General features: G+C 52.2%; 1 protein-coding gene across 1 annotated transcript in view; it reads right to left on the bottom strand.

The window, feature by feature from the left end:
• Positions 1-23,485, bottom strand: part of LOC123275617 (cadherin-23-like) — a 323,533-nt gene that overhangs the window by 282,861 nt on the left and 17,187 nt on the right. Inside the window, exon 2 of the mRNA XM_070489764.1 lies at positions 2,328-2,399. Coding sequence (XP_070345865.1) covers positions 2,328-2,394 — 67 coding nt within the window. The 5' untranslated portion in view covers positions 2,395-2,399. The remainder of the gene's footprint in view (positions 1-2,327; positions 2,400-23,485) is intronic.

Here is a 23,485-nt window from a genome sequence, read left to right as displayed (position 1 = left end):
CAGGAAGCTTCAGCAGAGAGACAGGCCGACAGGCGGGTTGACACCTAGGGGGTTTGTCCCTGAGCCTGACCCATCTCTGACTGCCAGTGATGGGGGGAGAGATCAGCTGAGGCATGGGGTCAGATGGAACAGAGTGGGGAGGGGCCATGAGGTGTGGTCTGGGGTACCAGGGAAGGGCTGGGGTCAGGGACAGACATCAGAAGGGCAGGGTGGGAAGATGGTGCCCTTCATTCTCTAGGGTCAGCCACGACCCCATCATGCCAAAGGAACAACTTTGGCCACCTTTGTCAGGGACCAGAAAGAGGGGACTGTGCCCCAGCAATGAGAGAGAGCCGGGCCCTCACATATACATGCAAAGCAGGCTAGCCCACAGGCAGGCTGGTTCTGCCACAGCATTGCTGGGTGGCCTTGGGCAACTTGTTTAACTTCTCTGTTTTCTGGGCTCCATTTTCTCCCCCTAGAGAAAGATAAGGTTGATAATAAAAGAACAACAGTTATTTAGCACCTAATATGTGCCCGGCACTATTCTAAGTGCTTGATACGCATATTAACTCATCTGATCATCTGACAACTTAGAAGGAAAGTCCTATCTCCTTCCTACTTTAGAGACAAGGAAGCTGAAGCACAGAGAGGCTAAGAAACTTGCCTGAGGAACCCCTTGGAGACACTGGGGGGACCCCAGGAGTCCGGGCTCTATGTGCCCCGCTTGGGACACATAAATCATCTTCCATCTGCGGAGCTCAAGGGGAGACTGCCACCTCTACTGCGGAGGCAGCGAGCTCCTCGCACCTGCTTTATTTTTACATCTGTATTTCTTTGTAACAGAGGGGAGAAGGTGTAAGTGTCCAGGGTCATCGAGTCCCTGGGGAGGCTGAGGAGTGTCCTGACTTCCACCGTCCAGCAAACCCAAAGGGTCAGAGCTGGTGTCAGGTGCCCCCCACTGAGGCCTCCCTGAATGGGGCAGAGAGGGGCAGGCGGGGGCGGGATCCTGACAACCGCCCCCACGGAGGCTCAGAGACCCCTACTGAGGCCCAGCCAGGCCCTGCTATGTACGACCTTGGGCCAGATGCTTCTCCAGGCCTCAGTTTCTCCCCTGCAAAGTGGGCCGGGATTTGAGAGAGGGTGTGAGACCCGTTGCCGCTCTGCCCCTGAGAATGTGTGAGACTGTCAGTGAGCTCCCCATCACAGGGGCATCCCAGCAGAGATCCCTCCAAGCATGGAGGCCAGGAGAGGGGGTCTTCAAGGGACTCTCAGGCGGCAGGACACCAGCGACACGCCAACATGCACGAGCTGGCTCTCTCCAGAGGCTCTGGCTCCCTGGAGCGGGAGAAGGAGCTGGCCCCCCTCAGGAATGTGTTTGCCTGTGTCGCCAGGCACGCGTGCCACGGCTCTTCCCCTGGGACATCCTGGCCCCAGGGGACACCATGCCAGCTGTGCTGCTGTCCTGGCCTTCCTTCCGCACAGCCCGGAGCTGCTTTGCTCCTCGCTACCAGGTGTCCAGGGGCCAACGGAGAAGCCAATGGCCTGGCCTCCTCTGTGGGTGCCAGAGCCAGAGCCGGCAGCAGCCAGGACCAGGGGAAGTGGGGCTGGTCCTCCCAGCAGGGAGGAAAGGCTCCCAGCCACCACACCCACGCCTTTGCTCAGGCTGTTGCCTCCTCCAGGATGCCCTCTTCCAGCTCTCTGACTCTAAAACGACTTTCTGTCTTCAAAGGCCAGATTAAGCATCTCCCTCCGGGCTGGGTCTCTCCCATGCCCGCAGACCCAGTTCATCTTCTCTGACGGGCTTCTCTGGAGCCCGAGGCCCTGGACCACCACTCTACTCACCCTGCGTATAGTACATCCCAGCTGTGTCCCTGCCCCGCTGGACTCAGAACTCCCGAGAATGTCATTTCTTCCATACCCCGAGAATGTCATACTTCCATGCCCAGGGATGGGCACAGTAGGCACACCCAGCATCACCCAGTAGGTGCTCAAAAGCCAGCTGTGAAGAAACTGTGGCCAGACCCTGCATCCCAGCAGAAGGACAGTTCACGGCCACAGGTGCCTCTTCCCTAGAGCCCAGGTATTTTTAAAGGCTCCTCCCCTTCCCCCAGGCGGCCCGGCCCTGGGGATGGCTGGTATTGTCAGCCCTGTGAGAGCCGCAGAAGCAACTAAGGTCAGCGAGGAAGCGTGCGCCCAGTCACGCACACAGTAAGGCAGGGTCTCCGGCGCCCCAGAGCAGCCCCCTCCCAGCCCGTCCCAGAGCACAAACCTCAACCCCTGGCCCTCACACCCTCCAGCCCGGCCTCACACGCTGGCTGTGAGAGGAGGGTGGGGGCTGGACTTACCCCAGCTTCCAGAGATCAGCACAAAAAGCCAGACCACATGGCAGCCGGTGGCGACGTGGCACCTCATGGCTCCTGGGGACACAAAGAAGGAGAGGGTGAGAAACCTCCTATTGGTGGGGTCTGCTCTTCAAGCACCTCCAGCACATCCCCAGCCCTGAAGCTCCAGGGAGAACTTGGGCCTGAGAAGGGAGGAGATGGAATCAACAGAAGTGGGGGTGGGGGCTCAGAGGACCGGTGGGAAAGAAGAGGGGTCTGTATCACTGGTTTCATCATCATCCAATGCGGGGTGGAACACGGCGACCTGAGGATGACCGGGCGGCGGGGGGGCAACAGTGCCCTCTTTGCCTCTCGGGGGCTGGCTGCACAGCACGGGCCAGGAGATGGGGGCTGAGCAGGAAGACAGGTGTCTAGGAGGGGGCTGGGCAGGCCCCATACCCTCAACACCCCAGCCGAAGTGCCCAACAAGCACGTCTCGTCCTGTTTTTTATAGCCACCATATTATCTCATAACCTTGGATGTGAAAGGAGGAGCAGGCCACAGTGTCCATCGTGGCACAGAGAGAGGAAGTGACCTGCCCAGGGCACCACAAAAAGGCTGTGGGAAGCTGGAGCAAAACTGTGGGCGCTCAGAGCTAAGCTCTAGAGAGCTCTGGGGCCCAGCTGCCAGAGGCTCAGTAAGGTGAGATCCCATCTCTGAGGGTGGTGGGAGGTGGGGCTACTCCCTCCCACCACAGCAGTGGCCTGCCCAGCCTCCTACGGCAGGGCCGTGGTCCTCTGCTAACTCCTTACCCGGACAGTGGCTAATGGGCAGGCCTCCCTGGAGACCAGCAGTGACCAGGAAAGGAGGCCAGGAAAGGCCACGAGGGGCCCACGCTCCTCGGCGGGGAAGCCCTGTCTCCCACTGAACTGTCAGCCCTGTTAGCGCAGGGACACGGCCCACTCAGCACTGCAACCCTGCGGGGCCCAGCGGGGTGCATGGCATCCTGCAGTGAGCACCTACTGTGTGCCTTGCCCGGGGGCCGTATCCACCCTCGTCCACACGTAGGGTCTGGAGGCCAAGAGCCGCTAACACTCTGCTCAGAGACCCCCAACTAGTGAGTCATGGGGTCAGCATCCGGACCCAAGGTGACATGCCACCTCCCTTGTCAATAAGTGTTGGGAAAGACATGGGGAGGTGAAGGGAACTGAAGGAAAGGACTTTTTGGAGAGACTTGCACATGTCTGCAAGATCTAGGGGCGAGAGAGTCAGAAAGGGCTGAGAGTGCAGATCCCTTAACTCCAGGCCTGGGGTGGTCTCTCTCTCAGCCCCACACCCCGAGTGGACAAGAGTGACCCCACCAGGAGCTGCCTGACCCACACAACATGCAATGGCTCATGGTGCCCTTTCATTTTCCTCCTAATATCGTACTTAAAATGTCCTAATTACTAGGTACAAAACAGTCATTTGAAGCACAGAAGATTCCAAGATGTATTTAAATAATAAAGACGAATGTCCCCGTCCTATCACACCATTCCCACCGCTCCAGTTTCTGAGTGATAACAGCCTATCACAGGGCTGCAAACTGAACTGCCTACAGGGACCAGGCAGGGAACAGGAGTGAGGGAGACGCCGCGTGGGTGGGGACGATGACCATTCGGAGGCCACACACTGTCCCAAAGTGGCAGCTGCTGACGTGTTTCAGCCAAGAGGGAATGTGGGCCCAGTGTGCCCAGAGCGTCTCATTTTTCTCAATAAAAAGCTAGAAATTTGGCTTTTTATATGAATTCAATTTTTAAATGTTGGCAAATAATTCAATTTTTGTGAGCCAAACGTAGCTGGTCCAACAGCCAGAGTGGGCAGGTTGGGCCTGGCACGCAGCCTACCAGGCTTTCTCTGCACCCAGGCAAAAACGGTCACATTACACACACGGATGGAGCAGTGTGGCTACTGCTGATCCCAGAATAACGGAGTAGCCCCTAGACAAAAGCAGCTAGCTTTTCTCATGTCATATATTTCACAGATGACCCTGCAGGTCAACACTGCTACATCCACCTCCTTCTTTTTAAGAGCTGAATAACAGTTCACAGAATGGATGTTTTGTAATAGAGACAAACATCCCCTACTGTTGGGCACTTGGGTGTTTCCAGGTTCTTGCCGCCACAGGCAGCACCACAGTGCACATCTCCCTGCAAATAATTGTGTTGGGAACTTGATTGCTCTTGAACTTGGTTCTCTAACAGTGGTGTCGCTGAGTCAATTAAGTACAACACGGAACATGTCTGTAAACATTTACTAGACATTACCATATCAGCTCCTGAAAAGGTGGCAATTCCCACGCCCTCCAGCAGTGAATGAGAGGCCTCCACGCGCACCTGGAAGCGTCCCTTTTTCGAATGGCTGCCAATCGGATGAATGAAACATAGCACGGCACTGTTGCTTTTATTTGCATTTCCCTAACTACTAGTGAGGTCGAGCAGGATGCCTTTTCCTAAACATGCAAACTACTTTCCATCTGTTATTATCTTGTGCTATCCTACCATATTCTGCAAAGATGTTAGGATCACTAGCATTATCCCTGACTTACAAGTGGAGAAACTAAGGCACAGAGCAATTAAGTGACAACCTGACATCTCATAGTGAGTGAGTGTCTGAAAAAATCTCCAGCCTTCTGCCTTTCCAAACCAGATGTTACAAGGATTAGGCAACATCTGCTAAGAGCACCATCCACAAATAGCTGGGGAGCGCGCACCGTTCTGCTGGGTGGTGCAGGGAGTTTGCAGTGGAAGGAAGGAAGGAAGAAGATGAACACTTACCAGAAAACGCCACAGGCCAGGGCTTTTCACGGGGATTATTTTTATTCTATCCTCCAAAATATCTCTATGATGTAGATGTTACTGTCCCCATTCTACAGATGAGGAAATTAAGGCCCAGAGAGGTCACTCTGGGATAGAAACAGAGTCCCATGCTATTTCCATCACACCATGCTGCTGACCCCACCCTCGCCGCCCCGTTTCCTAATCTGTAAAAGGGAAGGCACAGCCCCTCCCTCAAGAAGCACAGCAGACAACACGACTGACACAGGATGAATGCCTGCAAAGCAGCGAACGTGTGTGTGTGCAGACACATGCACACGTGCACGATGCATCGCATTTTCCACAGTGCTGCTTCTGGCTCTGACACCGCCAGGCACGCTGGGCCTCCAGTCTCTCTCCTTAAATGTCTGTTCATCTCCTTTCCCCTTCAGAGGCATGCCCCCCACCTGTCAGGTAGGGCAGCCAAACACAGCCCTAACTTTGCAGGACTGGCGGGGCCACCTATGGAGCACCCAGAAGCAAGGACAATCTTTGCTCCATCCTGACTGTCCATCCTCACCTTGGGGCGAGGTGGCACAGACACTAGGACAAAGTGGCACAAGCTTCCAAGTGTGAAGCAAAATGGCCAGGCCAAAGTGGGTCCATCCTGCTGCTCGGTTTCCCTGCGGTCCCAGATGGTGTTCTTCCTCTGGCCCCTTTGGCTATGAGGAGGAAAGCAAGGCCCAGAGAAAGCAGAGGCTAATGGCAGTGGGAAGAGGACCCTGGACCATAAATTCCAGCCCAGGCATTGTGAGGGATGCTGCCTTTGGTGGCTGGCATTCCCTTGGCACTGGGACTCTAGTGAGCAATATGGGTCCCCCGGGAGAACCTGACCTCGCTCTGCCTGTGCAGCAGCTGTTCCCCAGCCTCCTGGTCCTCCCCCTCCTGCCCAGCAATGCTGCGAGACCTCCCCACCGTGTGAGGCTGCACCACCCTCAGGATGGGGCCTGAGCTCCCAACTACCCTCAGCTGTCCCCAGTGGACCAGGAAACACAGACACACGCTCTGTGGGCTTCCTGCCTGGGCCTGGGATACGTGCCAGAGACCCGCCCCAGAGGTCCGAGCAGGGTCACAGCCTGCTGCCCCCAAATCTCTCAGGTGCCTGGCTTAGAGCCCGTTCTTGCAGAAAGCCTTCTGGAAATCTCTCAAACATACTCACTGCGCAGAAGACAGCCAGGCCCCAAAGCCCCAGGCTGCCAATTCCCAACACCCTTCTTCATGCTAAGCCTTGTATCAGGCACTGTGGGAGGATACAGGGCCGTGACACAGCTGGAAACATGTGCTAGGTGTCAAATAAGTGACATAGATTGTCACTGCCCAGGGCCATCAGAAGAGAGAAAGCCTGGGCCTTCTAGAGGGGGTGAGGTGTCAGCTGCACAGATTTCAAGGAATCACAATGCTAATGTTTACTGAGCACATGTTATACACCAGGCACTGTGATGTACAGTGCGCTCTACATGCTGGGACTCAGAGAGGTTAAATAACTTGCCCAAGGTCACACAGCTAGTAAGTGGTCAAGTCTGGGTTTGAACAACATTTTGATGGCCATCAAAGGTCAGTCTCCCAGCCTCGGCCCTAACCCTTGCTGAGTTCAGACATGTGCCCCAGGGCAAGGCCCAGCCAAGGGCCTGGTGGGGAGGCCCTGGACAGGACTCTACCTCTACTGAGAGGCCAGTGAACTAGACCTGGGGGAGGATTGCAACGTGCCTCACAGCCACAGGATACCGGGGCCAGCGGGGAGGCCCAGCTGCACGGCCAGGAAGAAGGCACGAGGCTGGGGATGGCAGAGGGTCCCTGTTTAGTCTGCCCATCTGGGCTGCTGGCATCTCACAGGCATTGCTTCCAGAGCCAGTACCAATAAGACAATGCATTCCCACCAGGCGTGACCCGGTCCCTCACCTCCTCACCCCCCATGCCTCCCTCCAGCACCATCCCCAAGAGGTTAACACCTTTGGCCCTAGTGGGAGCAGACCATGAAATTTCCCAGATTCCAGGCAGCAACCCTACACACACTGGCCTCCCCCTTCTCTTGTCATCAACCCACAGAGACCTGCTGCTTGGCAGGCCTGGCTGGGGGCCAGCAGGAGAGGCTCTGGCAGGTGCACCATTACAGCACCCTGAGAGTCACCCCGCAGGGGACTCACCAGCCCCCACCAAATCAAAGCCTCCACTTACACCACAGAGCGCTGGTAAGCCACAGGGACAGCTTCCAAGCCAGGCATGGCCCGCTGCGCACGTCCGCCCTGACCCGACCCACTGAGTGCCGGGACTAGACACCGCCACACGGAAGACGACAAGCTGAAGACCTTGCCGCAGGGGAGCTGATCTCGCCGGAGAGATCAACGCTGACAGTGCAGGCAAGCAAGTGGTACACCATGTCAGGGATGATGAGTTCTAAGGAAAGAGGAAAGGAGCAGGGCAAGGGCAGTCTGAGCATCACTGAGAAGGTGAGATGTGAATAAATGCCTGAAGAAGCAGGAAGGTGAGCCATGTGGATATCTGGGAGAAAGGACTTCTAAGCAGATGGAACAGCCATGCAAAGGCCCTGAGGCAAGAGTGTCTTGGTGTGCTTGAGAAACAGTGAGGAGGCCAGTAGGGTTGGAACAGGGTACGTGATGGGGAGAATTGCAGGAGATGAGACCAAAAAGAGACAACGTGCCCGTCCTGGACACCTTATAAACCCCCACTGTGAGTAAACTGGGAATCATGGTCTTCAGACAGCCAAGGAGAGCCAGGAATGACTCAAGCTGCAAAGGAGCACTCCGGCTGCTGAGTTGAGGACTCACTGTGGGGGCAAGGGCAGGAGCAGGCAGATGGGTGCGGAGACGACTGCACTGATGCGGGCCCGAGATGACTGGGGGCTCAGGGGCTCTACCAGGGACACAGGCAGGGGGTCTGGGATCCGACAGCTTCCAGGCGTATTTCAAGGTGGAGCTGAGAGAGCTTCCTGTTGAGGAGGATGTGGCTGTGCCAGACAGAGCCGAGCCTGCAGATTTCAGCGCAAGCACCTGGGGGCATGGAGTTGCCGTCACCCACACAGGAGCAGGGTGCAGCGGAACTGGCCAGGGAGCCCAGTCAGAAGTTCAGTTGAAGTGGTGAGTGCAGAACGGCTGTTGGCAACCAAGGCCCTCAACCAGAGGTCAGGCCTCAGGTGAGGCTAGAGGGTCAACGTGAGAGGCACCAGCACAAAGACGCTACCTGAAGCCACCAGAGGGACAAGAGCACCAAGGCTCCCATACCTCTGATCTGAGACAACTTGGCTGAGAATGATCAATATTTGAAAATTGTATGAAGAGCTGAAAACGTGAACACCTTGTGGCCCATCCCTTCTGCTTCCAGAACTTCCGCTGAGGAAATGGCCATGCCGTGCACGGACACTAAGCCACAGAGGTGGCCACTGCTGCAGTATTTATGACAGGGGGACAGCCCAGACACCAACAGGAGACTGGTTCAACATGGGACGTCCACAGGTAGCAAACTGGGGATGGCGTATGGAGATGTATGTGTGTGAATGCGTGTGCACACACAGACTGTCAGTGAAGCAGGCTCTTGTCTAAGCGGTGAGGGCATGGCTAGTTTTTTCTTCTTCTACATACTTTCTGCATTTTCCAAATTTTCAATAATAAACACCCAAGGTTTTTACAATCAGAGGCCTAGCTTATGTCTACCCTACCAAATAACTGCCAGCAGCCTGAGACATCAGGGAGCTGTCAGCAGCAGCAAACTCTGATTAGAAAGTTCTCCCTTATACTCGCTGAGCCACCAGGAAGCCCACAGTCGCTGAGCCGCCAGGAAGCCCGCAGTCCCGGTCTGAATACCAGAGACCCAGGAAGCTGGGCGGGTCCTCGAGGGTCCTCTGCTGACGGTACCCTGCTGCTGCTCCTCAGGCCCTTCCAGGGACAGGAGCTCCCTCCCCCTGGGCAGTGGGGCCCAACCCAGAGGCCCCGCCTCTCTGCCTGTCAGCCCACTGAGCTGCCTTCCTACTCCGAGGGGAGGAGGTCTGATAACGCCCCTCATCAGGAGGACTCCACGGCCTCCACCGTCTGGACGCACGAGCAGCAGAATGGGCTAAAACCAAGGCCTTGGAGACAAGGCCCAGGTCTGAATCTTGGTCCTGTCTGAGGGCTCCCCTTTCCCCGGGATGGGGGGACTAACAGTTTAAAAGAAAGGCATGTGCCTAAATGTATTCACACGCACTCTCACACAAACACACAAACACACCCCAAGCTTTGCCCACAAGAAGCCCATGCCCAGCCAGGGCCCCAGCCCAACCTTGGAGGAGGGCCCCTCCTTCCTATCCCCACTCCTTTCCCGAGGCCAGAGGAAGCCAGGTTCTCTGTAAAGCTCTGCCCGATCTGTAGTTTCACCAAACATCTCCGGATTAAACCCAACATGAAGCCAGGGTGCCTGGTCTCCTGCACAGAGCCTGGGAAGCATGGTCCTTGTTGCTGCCAGAGCAAAGCGCGCTCCCCTCTTCTGGGAAACCAGCCCGCTCCGGGCCCAACTACAGGGCAGGGCCTCCCGCTCACCATCTCCCACTCTCCCCGAAGCACAGTCAGGAGAGGCAGGGCAGGGGGTGTGCTCTGCACAGCAGCGAGAGGCAGTGCCTTCGTCCCAGCAAGGGAACGAGAGGAACAGAGTAGGGGGAGGAGGGCAGGAGGGGACATCGGAGCAGCATTTCAGTTTCTCAAGAGTGAACGATTTTCACAGGAGGGTGCCACGATTTAGTTTGAACTGTTATGAATTCCCATAAAATCAGATGCACTCAACTTTGAATAGAAATACAGAAATACACTGCAGAAATCAAATACAATTTGGGGATTATTCACCACCACTACACACAGAGAAGGTCGTGCTTGCAAGGAGGCGCCTGCAGACGACACCATTAGGGCCACTAATAGACAAGCCACTGTCAGCCACCAATGGCCATGCTTCAAAGCCCACCCTATCCAGGCCACTGGCTGCGGAGGCTGCTGTGACAGAAGGTAACTAAGAGAAACCCTACATGGAAGAAGAGAAAAGACCATCTTGTGGCCATTCTGTTACTGATCCCTGCCCTGGATCCTTCCTGAAGCCCCCAGTGAGTAATGCCCAGGGGTGGGCAGGTAGCCAGGCAGGGCCAGGAGAGGCACAACCTGAGACTCCCCAGGATGGGGTGCCACGGTGGTCCAGCATCCTCCACATGAGGCCTGGTGTCTCTGAGACCCCTAGACCTATACTTTTTAAAAAATTCATTCAGCAGGAGACCTATCTTATTTTACTCTATTCTTTCTAGAAGTAATTCACAGACACGGCACGTAACCGTACAATAGTGTGTACAGCAGGAAGTGAGTCTCCCTTCCAGCCAAGCCCTAACCTCCTTCCCAGAGGCGCCCCTTGTGGTATCGTTCCTGAAGCACTGTACGCACATGTAAGAATACAGCACATAGGTCTCTCCTTCTCTTTAAAAACATCAAATGGTGCTCATGCCGTCCTCCTCCCAGCTTTTTCACACAACAACATGCCCTGAGGATTGCTCTGTTTCGGCATGCAGACCTGCCTCGCGCTTTTCCGCAGCTGCAGAACGCTCTACAACACGGGGGACCATAGCTTAAACAGTCCTCTGCTGATGGACAGTTGGGTCGTTTTTAACCTTTTGCTTTGACAAATGAAGCCACGATGAATATCCTTGGTACCTACGCCTACATACACGTATGGGCACATCTAGAAGGAGGAAATTTTCATATTTTCACAGCTGCTGACAAACTCCAAAGTGAGCGCACCAAGCTGCACCACCACCAACCCCCCGCCCCCGACAACCAGGAAGGGCTGGTTTCCCACGTCTTTGTCAGCACTGGCACTCACTCTGTTTCTAAGTCCCAGAAAAGGCAGCTGACTCCTGATCCTCAGACCCCCAGCCCTGCTGGGGCATGGAGGAAGAATGCAGGTGATCAAGGCCAGCTTTCCCCTATTCTCCCGAGTAGGTTACTCACCAGCAGGGTAACAGCCAACAGAACTTTGCTGGCTCCTACACATGCTGAAATCTACCCTCCCCCTCACTGGAGCCACCGACAGTCATGCACCGTGTTCTCCCTCTGTGCTTTGCCAGGCTGTTCTCTCCATCTGGAGCACCACCCGGCCCCACCTTCAAGCCATAGCTCTAATGCTGCTTCTTCCATGAAGCCGTCCTGGATGCCTGCTGGAAGTGGGATCCTCAGCTCCCCTCACCCATCCCAGACTTTTAGTGGTAGCTATCCCAGCTGTGGGGGTTAGTTAGACATGCATGCGTCCTCCTTTTCCCAGGAGACCCTCTGCTCCTTGCAGGCAAAGTCTACTTCATCCCTTATAGCCATGTGCCCACTTAACATCTCCTCTTGAATGTGTCTCTAACATTTAACGTATCCAGAAGTGATCCGATTTCTTCTCCAAACAGGTTCCCGTCCTCGCCTTTCCCAGCTCAGTAAATTCACCTCCATGGATGCATTCTTTTGATTAATTCAGTTAACAAATATATTTGACGCATCCAGTAAGTGGCACTTCCCTCCTTGATCACCGTATTTCAGGTACCCTAGCCCTCTCTCAGCCTCAAATCTGCCAAGTTCATTCCCACCCTTTGGCCATCACTGTGGATGATGGAACTATTGGTCCCAACCCTTCACTCTGCATAGGATTACGCGTTTACACCCATGCTGGGGTCTCATGGTGGGCAGAGTATGCTGTCCCGCCCTTTACACTGGGCTGGCCACGTGACTTGCTTTGACTAATGGATGCTTTGGCCAAGCTCTACATGAGCAGCCAGTGACCCTCACGCTTGCTTCTTGAGCTTCTGCCTTCCAATTTGAGAACAACATGCCCCTGGCAGAGTGAGCAGACTGAACCCACACAGGGCCCAGAGTGAAGCTCAGTCAAGCCCAGCCTCGACTTGCTGACCCTCCAGCTGACCCACAGACATAAAAGGGAGAATAAACGATTGTTGTAGTGCTTTGTTACGCAGCTTTATTGAGGCAATAAGTGACTGATACCAACACTATGAAATACACATAGCCATACAGGAAAACCTAGAGGGAAATCTTCATGACATGAGATTTGGCAATGAGTTCTTGGATATAACACCAAGAACACAGGCAATAAAAGAAAAGATAGATAAACTGGATTTCATCAAAATGAAAAACTTTTTGCATCAAAGGACACAATCAACACAGAAAAAGGCAACCCACAGAAAATATTTGCAGATCACTTTTCTGATAAGGGATTAATATCTAAGATATATAAAGAACTCCTAAAACTCAACAGCAAAAATAAATCTGATTCAAAAACGAGCAAAGGACTTGAATAAACATTTCTCCAAAGAAGATATACAAACGGCCAATAAACACATGAAATGATGCTCAACATCATTAGTTACTAGAAAAATGCAAATCAAAATCACAAGGAGATGCCACTTCACACTCATTAGGATGGCTATTATAAAAAAAGAAAACCTCAAACAAGTGTTGGCAAGGACGTGGAAAAATTGGATCCTTTCTGCATCACTGGTGGGAATATAAAATGGTATACTATGAAAAATAGTCTGGGGATTCAACAAGAAATTAAGCATAGAATTACCATAGGATCCAGCAATTTCACTTCCAGTATATACGCAAAAGAATTGAAAGAAGGACTTGAAGAGATACTTGTCCACCAATGTTCACAGCAGCATTATTCACGACAGCCAAGAGGTGGACACAGCCAAAGGCCCATCAGTGGATGAGTGGATAAACCAAATGTGGTGTGTACATACAATGGAATATTATTCAGCCTTGAAAAGGAAGAGAATTCTGACACAGGCTACAACATGGATGAACCCTGAAGACACTATGCTAAGTGAAATAAGCCAGACACAAAAGGACAAATACTGTACGATTCCACTTTTATGAGGGACCCAGAGAAGCCAAACTCGCAGAGACAGAAAGTGAAACAGGACCTTACCAGGGCCTGGGGGTAGAGAGGAATGGGGAGTTACTGTCTAAAGGGTACTGAGTTTCAGTTTGGGAGGATGAAAAAGTTCTGAAAACAGATGGTGGTGATGGTTGCACAACAAAGTAAATGTGCCAAATGCCACTGAACTGTACTCTCAAAAATGTTTAAAATAGTAAAATTTGTTATGTATATTTTACTACAATAAAAATACTAGAAATTGTTTAAATGGCAAATTTTGTGTTTTGTACATTTTGCCACAATAAAAATTAAAATAAATTAATAATAATGAAATACAATAAAAGGCTATTGCTCATCTCCTGTTACTACTCAAAAAAAACAAAAACAGTAACAAGCCATACATACGTAGAGCAGGCACACAGATCACAGCGGGGCCAGCCCAATCAGAATGGACTTCTGGGAGCCACCGCTGGAAATGAGGCCAGCCGCCACATGCGCAGCTCCCTCAGGCGTCACGCTCCAATCCCCATCTTATCCTATCTCAGCTTGTCCCCTCCTCAGGGAGGTCTTCCTTAGTCTGCCTTATCTTGTTCCCATCGTACCCTGTTCTTACCCTCCACAGCTCTCAACACACTTTGTAGGTGCACAGAAATCTTTGGGTTGGTTGTCGTCTCCCCTGCCATTACTTTAAGGTACAGGGGATGGGGGGACCCGGACCCCCGCCAGGTGCTGACCAAGAGGAGAGGGTGTGGGGGACAGTTCCGGCAGGGTGGGCTCCCTTGACAACCTTCTCTACACATCTCTCCAGCTTTTTTTCCCACTGTCTCCTCTGATGGAAGGACAGTAACATGACAAGAGGAAGAGACCCTGAAAGGTCAGACAGTCAGTCTTCCTGCTTTTGATTCACACTATTCCACATAGTAATTTTGTGTGAAAATCTCCTCTAGCATAAACGGTACAACTTGCTGGAGGCGATTTGGCACAATAAAACTATAGCCTTACAAACGTTCCTACCTTTGGACTTAGCGATTCTACTGACAGGGGCTGTCCCCGTGGAAATCCTCAGAATCATGGAGCAGAGATTTGTTCTGAGGACGTTTGTGGCTGCACTGTTTATACCAGTAAAAGCAGGCAACTCAATAATCAACAACAGAGGCTTACAGGAGTAAATTAGGGCACATTCATACAGCGGACTACCAGGCAGCCAGGGAAATTCATGTTTTTAGAGAACATTTATTGACAAGGAAAAATGTTCAAGACAAATTATTAAATATAAAACTCAAGCTACAAGACGATGCAGAGTATGTTCCCATGTCAGAAAAAAACATAAATTGTATATCAGCATAGAAAACATATAGCAACACATCTGTATCTTTACTATATCTTTGAATAGTGAGATTACAGGAGATTTTTTTTTTATCCTTAGTGTTTTTCTGTATTTTCTAAACTATCTGCATTGGGTTACTAATAGCATTTAAATGAAGTAGCAAATATCTCATTTAAAAACAAACTAGTAATCAAGACATCATGGTTCTGGCATACAGATGGACATACAGATCAATGGAATAAAACTGAGAGACCAGAAATAAAACCATGTGACTACGATCAACTGATTTTCAACAAGGATGCTAAGACCATTCAACTGGGAAAAAGCAGTCTTTTCAACAAATGGTACTGGGACAACTAGATGCAAAATAATGAAGTTGGACCCCACCTCACTCCATATACAGAAATTAACTCAAAATGGACTGAAAAGCTAAAACTATAAAACTCTTAGAAGAAAAATAGTTTTAAATCTTCATGACCTTGGATCAGGCAATGGTTTCTTAGATATGACACTGAAAGCACAAGCAACAAAAGAAAAAATAGTTAAATTGGACTTCATCATAATTAAAAACTTCTGTGCTTCAAAGGACACTATCAAGAAAGTGAAAAGACAACTCACAGAAAATATTTGCAAATCATACATCAGATAAGGGACTTATCGAGAATATATAAAGAACTCCTACAACTCAGTAAACAAACAAATAACTAAAAGATGGGCAAAGGATCTGAATAGACATTTCTCCAAGGAAGATGTACAAATGGCCAATAAGCACATGTAAAGATGCTCAGCATCATCAGTTATCAGGCAAATGCAAATCAAAACCACGAGATACCCTTCACACTCACTAGTATAGCTATAATCAAAAAGACAGATAATGACAGTGTTGGAGGATGTGGAGGAATCAACCCTCCGACACTGCTGATAGGAATGTAAAATGGTGCCGCCGCTGTACAACAGGCTGGCTCTTCCTCAACGGGTGAAACAGAATTACCATCTGACCTGGCAATTCCACTCCTAGGCATATACCTAAGAGAAATGAAGACAGATGTCCATACAGAAACGTACACATGAATGTTCTTAACACTTTTCATAACAGCCTAAAGGTGGAAACAACCCAAATGCCCATCAATGGACAAATGGATAAACAAAACGTGATATATCCATACAATGGGATAGATAGTATTCAAACTAAAAAATGAACAAAGTACGGGTCCATGCTACAACATGGATGAACCTTAAAAACATCACGCTGAGTGAAAGAAGCCAGTCACAAAAGACCACATGAGTCCACTTATATGAAATGTCCAGAATAGGCAAATCTACAGAGGCAGAAAGCAGATTAGTGGGTGCTTAGGACTGGGGGTGATACAAGGATGAGGGGATGACAGCTAAAGGGAATGGGGTTTCTTACTGAGAGGATGAAAATGTTCCAAAATAGAATGTGGCAATGGTTGCACTTTTCTGTGAATGTACAAATAACCATTGAATTGTACACTTTAAATGAGTAAATTGTATCATATGTGAATTATATCTCAATAAAGCAGTTTTAAAAAATTAAAAATAGACTTTAAATAAATACATAAATAAAACAAGTGTAGAAACTGAAGTTTATCAAAATTAAGCTAGCCACCCTGCCAAGTTCAACCATAGTGCAGACCGTCCCGCTGGCCTTCCTGGGTCCTGCCTCCCACCCTGAACCAGCCCCATCTCAGCACACCTCAAGTCCATCCCCCATGGCAAGCCAAGCTGGGCCAGGAAGCCCATTTCACAGACAAGGAAACTGAGTGTGACAGAGGCTGCCTTCCTTGTCTTCAAACCTTCAGCTTGAGAGGCAGGGATGAAAATGGAGACACCAGAGTCTGTCCCCACGCTCACTTGCTGGGTGGCCTTTGGAAAGTCCTGGCCCCCTCAGTAAAGTGCAAGGTGGACTTGGTTTTCCTGACATTCTCAGTGCTGCTCTTCTCTGCCTCTCGGATGCTGACCACCCCCACCCCCCACCCCCCACCAATAAGTCAAGACCATTTGCTCAGAGCACGCATGTGGTTAAGGGAACCGTGGGTGGGGCTGAGGCCACTCTTAGTGGCCACCTGTTCAATTTCCAACAGCTCATTCACTGGCATCCCCAAGACTGAGGGGAGGGAGGGAGGCCAGGATTCCTTTCTTATTCTCCTTTCTCCTCAGACAGAGGGAGGGTCTCCCATCTGTTCCAAGCCCCCGCCTACTTCTCTCCTACGTCCTCTCCACTCTCACCCCCTGCACCCCAAAACCTGCCCAGAAGGAGCCCGGCATGCGGGCAGCCCTCCCCCAGCAGTTTCCACCTGCGTCCTGAGGCGTAACGCCCGATTCCAGGCAGCTGCCAGGGAACATCTCTGCTGACTCTAACTCTGCAAAGGCTTCTGCAAATGTGACTGAGCATCCAGACAGGCAGATGTTATACCATTTCACAGAGGAGGAAACTGAGCACAGAGAGGACCAATTTGATGCTGCGGATGGGCCAGGGTGTCGGCGGCAGAGTCCGGGCCTATCATCTGAACAGAGCCTTCTCCTTGGCACAGGACCCCCAGGGACGCAGAGAGCGAAGGTGAGAGAGTGCGAAGGAGCCCACTTTCCACTGTGGTCTCACCACAAAGGCGCTCTAAGGCCCAGGCCAGGGCAGGCTCCAGGCCAGCCACGCTCCTGGGCAAAGGCCTTCCAGGCTCCTCCTCCCCACGCCTGGGATTTCATGATCTGCGGGCCCAATCTCTCTTTCTCCCTCTCACTGTGATTTTAGCCAAACTGGTTCCCTCGCCTTCCATGACAGTCTGCAGTCTCTCACGGACACCCCTTTGGCCCTCAGCCTCTCCTTGTTCTCAGGCGAATGGGAGTTCTTGACCACAGCGCAGCTGTGAACCACTGGGTGACCCAGGGCAAGGTGGCCCATCTCGCCAGGCCTCGTTGTCTCATCTGCAACAGGCCATTTAAGGCATTGCAGCCCATGCCTTTGCCTGGGCAGGGCCCCACATCCAGAGCCCTTCCTCCCACATGGCCACGCAGGGCTCACCTGTCAGAAAGAGGCCCCTGGGTCAGCTCCCTGGAGTCCTCCCACCCCCCAGGCACAAGCAGTCCCTCCATTCTCTGTTTGGGATCCCTAACATGTACTCATGTACTTTAAAGCACTTGACATAGGGCAGTGGGAGCTCTCGTTTATGCGTTGGTTTCACTGACTATGCTGAGAGCTCCTCCCAGCCAGCTCAGAGCCTGCCCATAGTAGGTGCACAGCGAACATTCGACGAATGAGTGATTGAATGACTAAATGGACAGGGTCCCTTCGCTTGAACAGCCTGAGGTGGTGGTGCAGGGAAGGCCTGGGCCGGAGCCCTATCAGCCGCAGGAGAAGACGCTCTCAGCCAAGTGGGGGAAGGGGACCCCCAACGGGAGGCTGTGTCCCCACCCCAGGGAACCGGGAGGAGGGAGGGTGAGGCACGGCTGCTCACTACCAGTAAGCTGATAGTTCTCCCTGTAAGTTAAGTGATAAATCTTTTTCAGATTGCCTGTGACAGCTGCTTCCTCTCCACATAATTGTGTGAGATGCTGTTCGATTGTTTTCATGCTTATTAAGACCACAGCTCCCAAAGGGAGAATGAGGGAGCCAGCAGGTCCAGGTGGGGAAAGAGCTTTGGACCCTCCACTAAGAGCTCAGTGAGGAACCTGGGTCCCACCAGGCTATCCTACCGTGGAGTACGGAGAAAGGATTCCACACGGGAACCATCGGGAAGCTGGAGCAAGAGACCTGGGTTCAAATCCCTGCTCAGCCTCAGTTTCCTCTCTGTAAAACTGAGGGCACAGCAACTACCTGGCGAGTTGTTAGGAGGATTAACTGAGAGCGCCCGCAGCGCACTTTCGCATGTGAGCATCCAATTGAGTCAAACGTCCTCCGGGCTGCCCCATTCTCAGACCCCGTCTCTTCCGCCCAATTCACAAAACACTAAGGACAGGAGTAGCAACAGCAATGCCCAGTTACACGTGTAGGACACGTCACTGTTGTCACGCTCATCACAGCCCCCACCCTCCACACGCACCCCACATCTGGACCACAGGCCCCGGGAGACCAGCGGGGACAGACCCCAGACCACACTGAGCCTGGTGGTCTCAGAGCAGAACAGAGAGTGCCGTCCGTCCTGCCCTGACCAGCTTAGGGCTGTCCAGCCTTCTGGGTGATCTGGCTCTCACAATACCCTGGAGGAGGAACGTCACCCTGCTTTCCAGGCGGTGAAACTGAATCTCAGGGAGGACAAGAGGCATGACCCCAAACCCTGGAGGGCGGACTGAGCTACGACAGACCAAGCTAGGAATATGGAGCTTAGGTGAGCCCATGGCTGTCCCCTCCTGCCACTGCCCTCCCCCCAACCCCCCCCATCCCACTCCCCAGCAAGCAGACCCACCCACAGAGGCCCGAGCGCCCTCCTGGTGCTGCAGCTGCCTCTCTCTCTGCCTGCCGTTTCTCACTCTGCCCAAATGTGCTCCTCACCCGGCCCAGCCCAGAAGGCCTGCCTGCTCCGCCCTCCTCCTCTGGAGGCAGAGGACTCGCCCAGAGCCTGGGGCAGGGAGTGGTAGCAAACCTGGCCCCAGCTGCACTGCACAGCTGGCCATTGGGCGGTTGGTGAGCCACAGCTCTGCAGGGGCACAAAGTTCACAGCAAGTTCCTCCTCCACTTCCCACAGGTAGCTTGGCCATCACCTCCTCTGGGAAGTCTTCTCTGATTTCAACTGGGCTTTGGCATGCCTTCCTCCACCCCACTGTGGCCCTGACAGACTCCCCAATTTGAGCACTCCCTATGCTCTGTGTGTGTGTGTGTACACCCATGCACATGGGTCTCCTTCCCTGAACTCTGAAATCCCCTAGAATCAGGGCTATGCCTTATTTGCCTCAGTTGCTCCAGTGCCAGCACAGGGGTTGTGATAGCAGAGAGGGTGTTCAATGTTAGGTGTAGAAAATACAAAAGAATAAGTGGAAGGGAGGGAAGGAGGGAAGGAAAGGGAAACCAGAGCACAACTCTTCTCCCAAAGAGAGGCTACAATGAGGGTGTCTCAAGGCCAAACCCTCCCAAGAATTCTGAAGGCTTTCCCCTCCTCCCCCCGCCCCCAAGCACGGAGTGCCCAGGAAGTGGAGTCAAGAGTAGGGGACCGGAGGCTGTGGGGAGGCAGATGAGCATACGAGTCCTCTCCTCTCTGGGCCTCCACTTTCCATCTATGAGATGGGGATCCAGTTTCCCAAAGGCAGAACAAGCACACGGAGAACTTACAGTGGACCCTCTGACCAGGAAAACCGGCCGTGCCAGTGCAGGTGGCCATCAGAGGGTCCAGGTGCTGGGAGCTGCTGGACAGGCCCGTGGAGGCCTGGAGACCACAGGGGTCTAGCACTTCATGCCCCCCCCTTCCCTCCTCACACAAGGAACACCGAGAACCTGGGGCAGAAATCCAGAGCCAGAAGAAACCCAGAGAGCCTCAGCAGGCTGTCCATTTTGCAGATATGAAAACTGAGGCCCAGGAAGGCGGCGGGAGGGGTGTTAACATGTGCTGAGTGGGCCTACCATGCACCAGACTTTCTACATAACTTCATAATCCTCGCCACGACCGTGAGGGGCCTGACTGACTGGCTCTGCAGAAGAGGAAACTGGGGCTCGGGGAGAGTCCACAACCCGACCGGGGTCTCACAGCAGAAAGTGACGGCAGCAGGATGCACACCCAGGAGGCGCTGCCTCCAGGACCCCAGCTCCTTCTGTGGCCCCCACACAGCAGGGGCTGGCCTGGAGCCAGCAGCACCAGAGCCGGCGGATTCACGAGCGGGTTCACCGACTCCCGACCCAGTGCTTCTCTTCTCCGCGCTGCAGGGCTGCCCACACTGTCCTCCCTCCCAGACCCAGCGTACGCGACTCCGAGACTCCCCGAGCACCGGGACTGGAGAGGACTACAGTTGGCTCCTTGTCGGACTGCTGCACTCTACAGCATCCTTCCTCACAGGGCTTCTGTATACCTCTAGCGACGGAACCTGTATACCTCCAGTGACGGGAAACTCACTACCTACACAGGACACACTCCATCTTGTAGACGGCTCAATTAATTAGGATGTCCTTCCTCCTAATGAATCAAAAGCCTCTTTTAAAGACTGGAAGGCTTCACGTGACCTTGGGTTCCCTCTGTCCACATCTGCTTCCACTCAGGCCCTCACACACTCACACACACTTCCTCACCATCCCCCAGCCCAGCCTCCTTTAGTTTACCTCCTGACCCTTGCCCCCTGCTCCCCCTCCCCAATAACCACTTTCTAACCTCTGCTAAGGACATGGATATCTTTTTTAAGATACTCAATTTATGAAAAAATATTTCACATCTGTATGAGCAATACACAAATCATAATTCTTAAAAATAACAAATTGCAGGCCAGAGTAATCATAAGTAAATTGATATTGATAAATAAGCTTTTCTCCAGAGCGGTAGGTGGTTTATTTTAATCTAATGAGTTTTGTATTTTCTGAGCTTTCAGATTCCATGATGAAGGGCTATCTGCAATAGAATTACGACACTCTCCGAAATATTGTAATTTAATGCCTCATTTTGTCAAGACTTTCCTGAAAATGAGATTTGTTCCTAGCGAAGAGTTTTACTCAGCTCTTTCCCATACGCCCCCACCCCCCTCCCCAGGCATACGGGTTCTCACTAGGCCAGGCCTGGGGTGGGGGCGGGGTGGACAGCAGGAAAGGAGTGGGGTTAGTCATGGGGCAGGCAGGGACCAGGAAAGGAGCAGGGGACGGCCCTGGCAGACACCGCCTTGCTTTGCGGCTGCCCAGCGCCCACCGCCCACCTGTGCCTCACCACTGCCTCCTGCTCACAGCCTGGGGAAGGCAGACTTCATTCTTCCTTAGAAGATGGGGAAAGGGATCCTCTTTGAGGGTTCCAGGGAGCAGGATAAGGACATGAGAGCCCAAGAGACAGGAGAGAAGACTGACAGCCCTGCAGGCACGGGCAGCAGAAACCAAAGCTGGGGAAAAACTATCAAAGCTATTTGTGCAGAAGCCTTTGGGGGTGATTTGGTTGAATGCCCTCCAGGGATGGGGAGCTCGCCACCTCCTTGGCCAGCCTCGTGCACTTTTAAGTGCACGACCACCAGGCCACTGGAGGGACCTTTAGATGGAACTGGTTCTGAGAACTGCAGAAGGAGTAGAACGAGAGGTCAAGAGAGCAGCCCGACTGGCTGGATTCGCATGCTGGCTGCCCACTCAGGGGTGTGAGCTTGCCTGAGCCACTCTCCGGGTCTCAGTTTCCCACACCTCTGAAATGGAGATAATAATAATATCTGCCTCACAGGGCTGCATGAAGATAAAATGAGGTAATGCATGGAAAATACTTGGAATACAAGCTCACATACAGTAAGCACTCAGTAAGTGTTATTAAAGTCATGCTTCGCCTAATGACAGGGACATGTTCTGAGAAATGCGTAGTTAGGCGGTTTCCTCATTGTGCAAACATCACAGACTGTACCTATGCAAACCTAGACGGTGTAGCCTCCTACACACCCAGGCTGTACCAGACCACTGTCACATATGTGGTCTGCTGTTGACCGAAACATTGTTTCATGGCACATGACTGCAGTGTCACTATCATCATCATCACATGTGTGCACGGACTATTTGAGAGGACACTGAGAAACCAGAAACTGGCCACCTGTGGGAAACCTTGTGGCTGGAGGAGAGAAGTAGGAGAGAGATTTCACCCTATTCCATTTTGGGCCTTTTGAATTTTCCACATGTGCTATATTACCTACCCAAAAATAAATCTGAAAAAATAAAATAAAAGATAATATTTCAACAAAAAGAAAGAAAGACAAATTTCTTCTTTTAACGGACCCCAAGCTGTCTTCCATAAATTTCCACTCTCTGCTTGGGCATCTCGCCTCCAGGTCACATAGTCAACTCCCACCCTTTGAAGCATGTCATTCATTCACTCAACAAACCCATCCTGAGCGCCAGTCCTGAGCTGCTGGATGCAAAGTGTTCAACAGAAGCCAAGACAGACCCCATCCCTGCAGCCTGGCAGGTGAGAGGGACCCTCGGCCTCACCATCACCATCCCAGGTCTCCCAGGTGAAACTTTCTGGTGACACCGTCTTCTTCCCTTCTTGGCCCACACTCCCTTAAAGAGGTGTCCTCGTGCCTGAATTGTTTCAGCTCCCCACTTTTGATTGTAAAATTAGATGAGTTGACCACTTAATGATACACACACTGAGGTGTTTAGAGGTGAAGTGAACTAATGTTATACAACTAACTTTGATAGTCAGCCCCAAAGAAATGGCTTGATGGATGGATATATGATAAAGGACATGCAACAAACCATAAACTTTGGAATCCCGGTGCGGGGTATATGGGTGTTCACTGTACAAGTCTTTCAACCTTTCTGCACTGTAAGGGCACTAGCTGGTGCACCCCTTTAAAAACGATGTGTCCTTGAGGCTGCTGTCGGGGCTGTGTGCCGGCCCTCACGATGATAACAGTCCTGGGCTTGGCCAACCCAGCTGCTTTCTCGTGGGAGAGTTAGCACCAAGACCCTCGCCGTCTGAGGGAACATGGAGGCCCTGCGGCGGGCTCTGATCCTTGGAAGGCAGGTCACACAGGGATGGTCCCCCTTGGCACGCACGCAGCCTTTGTTCCTCTGCCTACAAGCCAGCTTCCCTCAGGGGCGGTAGCTGGTGCACGTTGCTGTCCAGCCGGCCGCCGCTGGACCTTCCCTGTAAGTAACTCCCAAGAAACCCATGTGTCTCGTTCACTGTCTCTGGGTCTTTACTCTCTTGGCCACCTATCCCACCTGCTCACCCAGAACACACATGTTTGAAAATTTTTACGATAAAATGTTGGGAAGAAATTAGGAGAATTAAAAACCACACAAAACGTCAAGTGGCTTTTTACGTCTAGGTGGCCCTCCAATGCCCTTTTCCTGTGGGTTGGGGACTTTCAATTGGGAAAACTAGAAAGAGAAAGAGACAATTCCACAAGCACAATGAAAGACTTCAACACACCTTTCTCAAAAACTGACGGAAAAGTAGAAAACAAATCAGTAAGAATACCGACATCAG

This window comes from Equus asinus, chromosome 2, assembly GCF_041296235.1.
Source record: "Equus asinus isolate D_3611 breed Donkey chromosome 2, EquAss-T2T_v2, whole genome shotgun sequence".
Classification (NCBI taxonomy): Eukaryota; Metazoa; Chordata; class Mammalia; order Perissodactyla; family Equidae; genus Equus; species Equus asinus.
The sequence above is the reverse complement of the archived record's forward strand: the minus strand, read 5'-3'. Positions and strand labels throughout refer to the sequence as shown.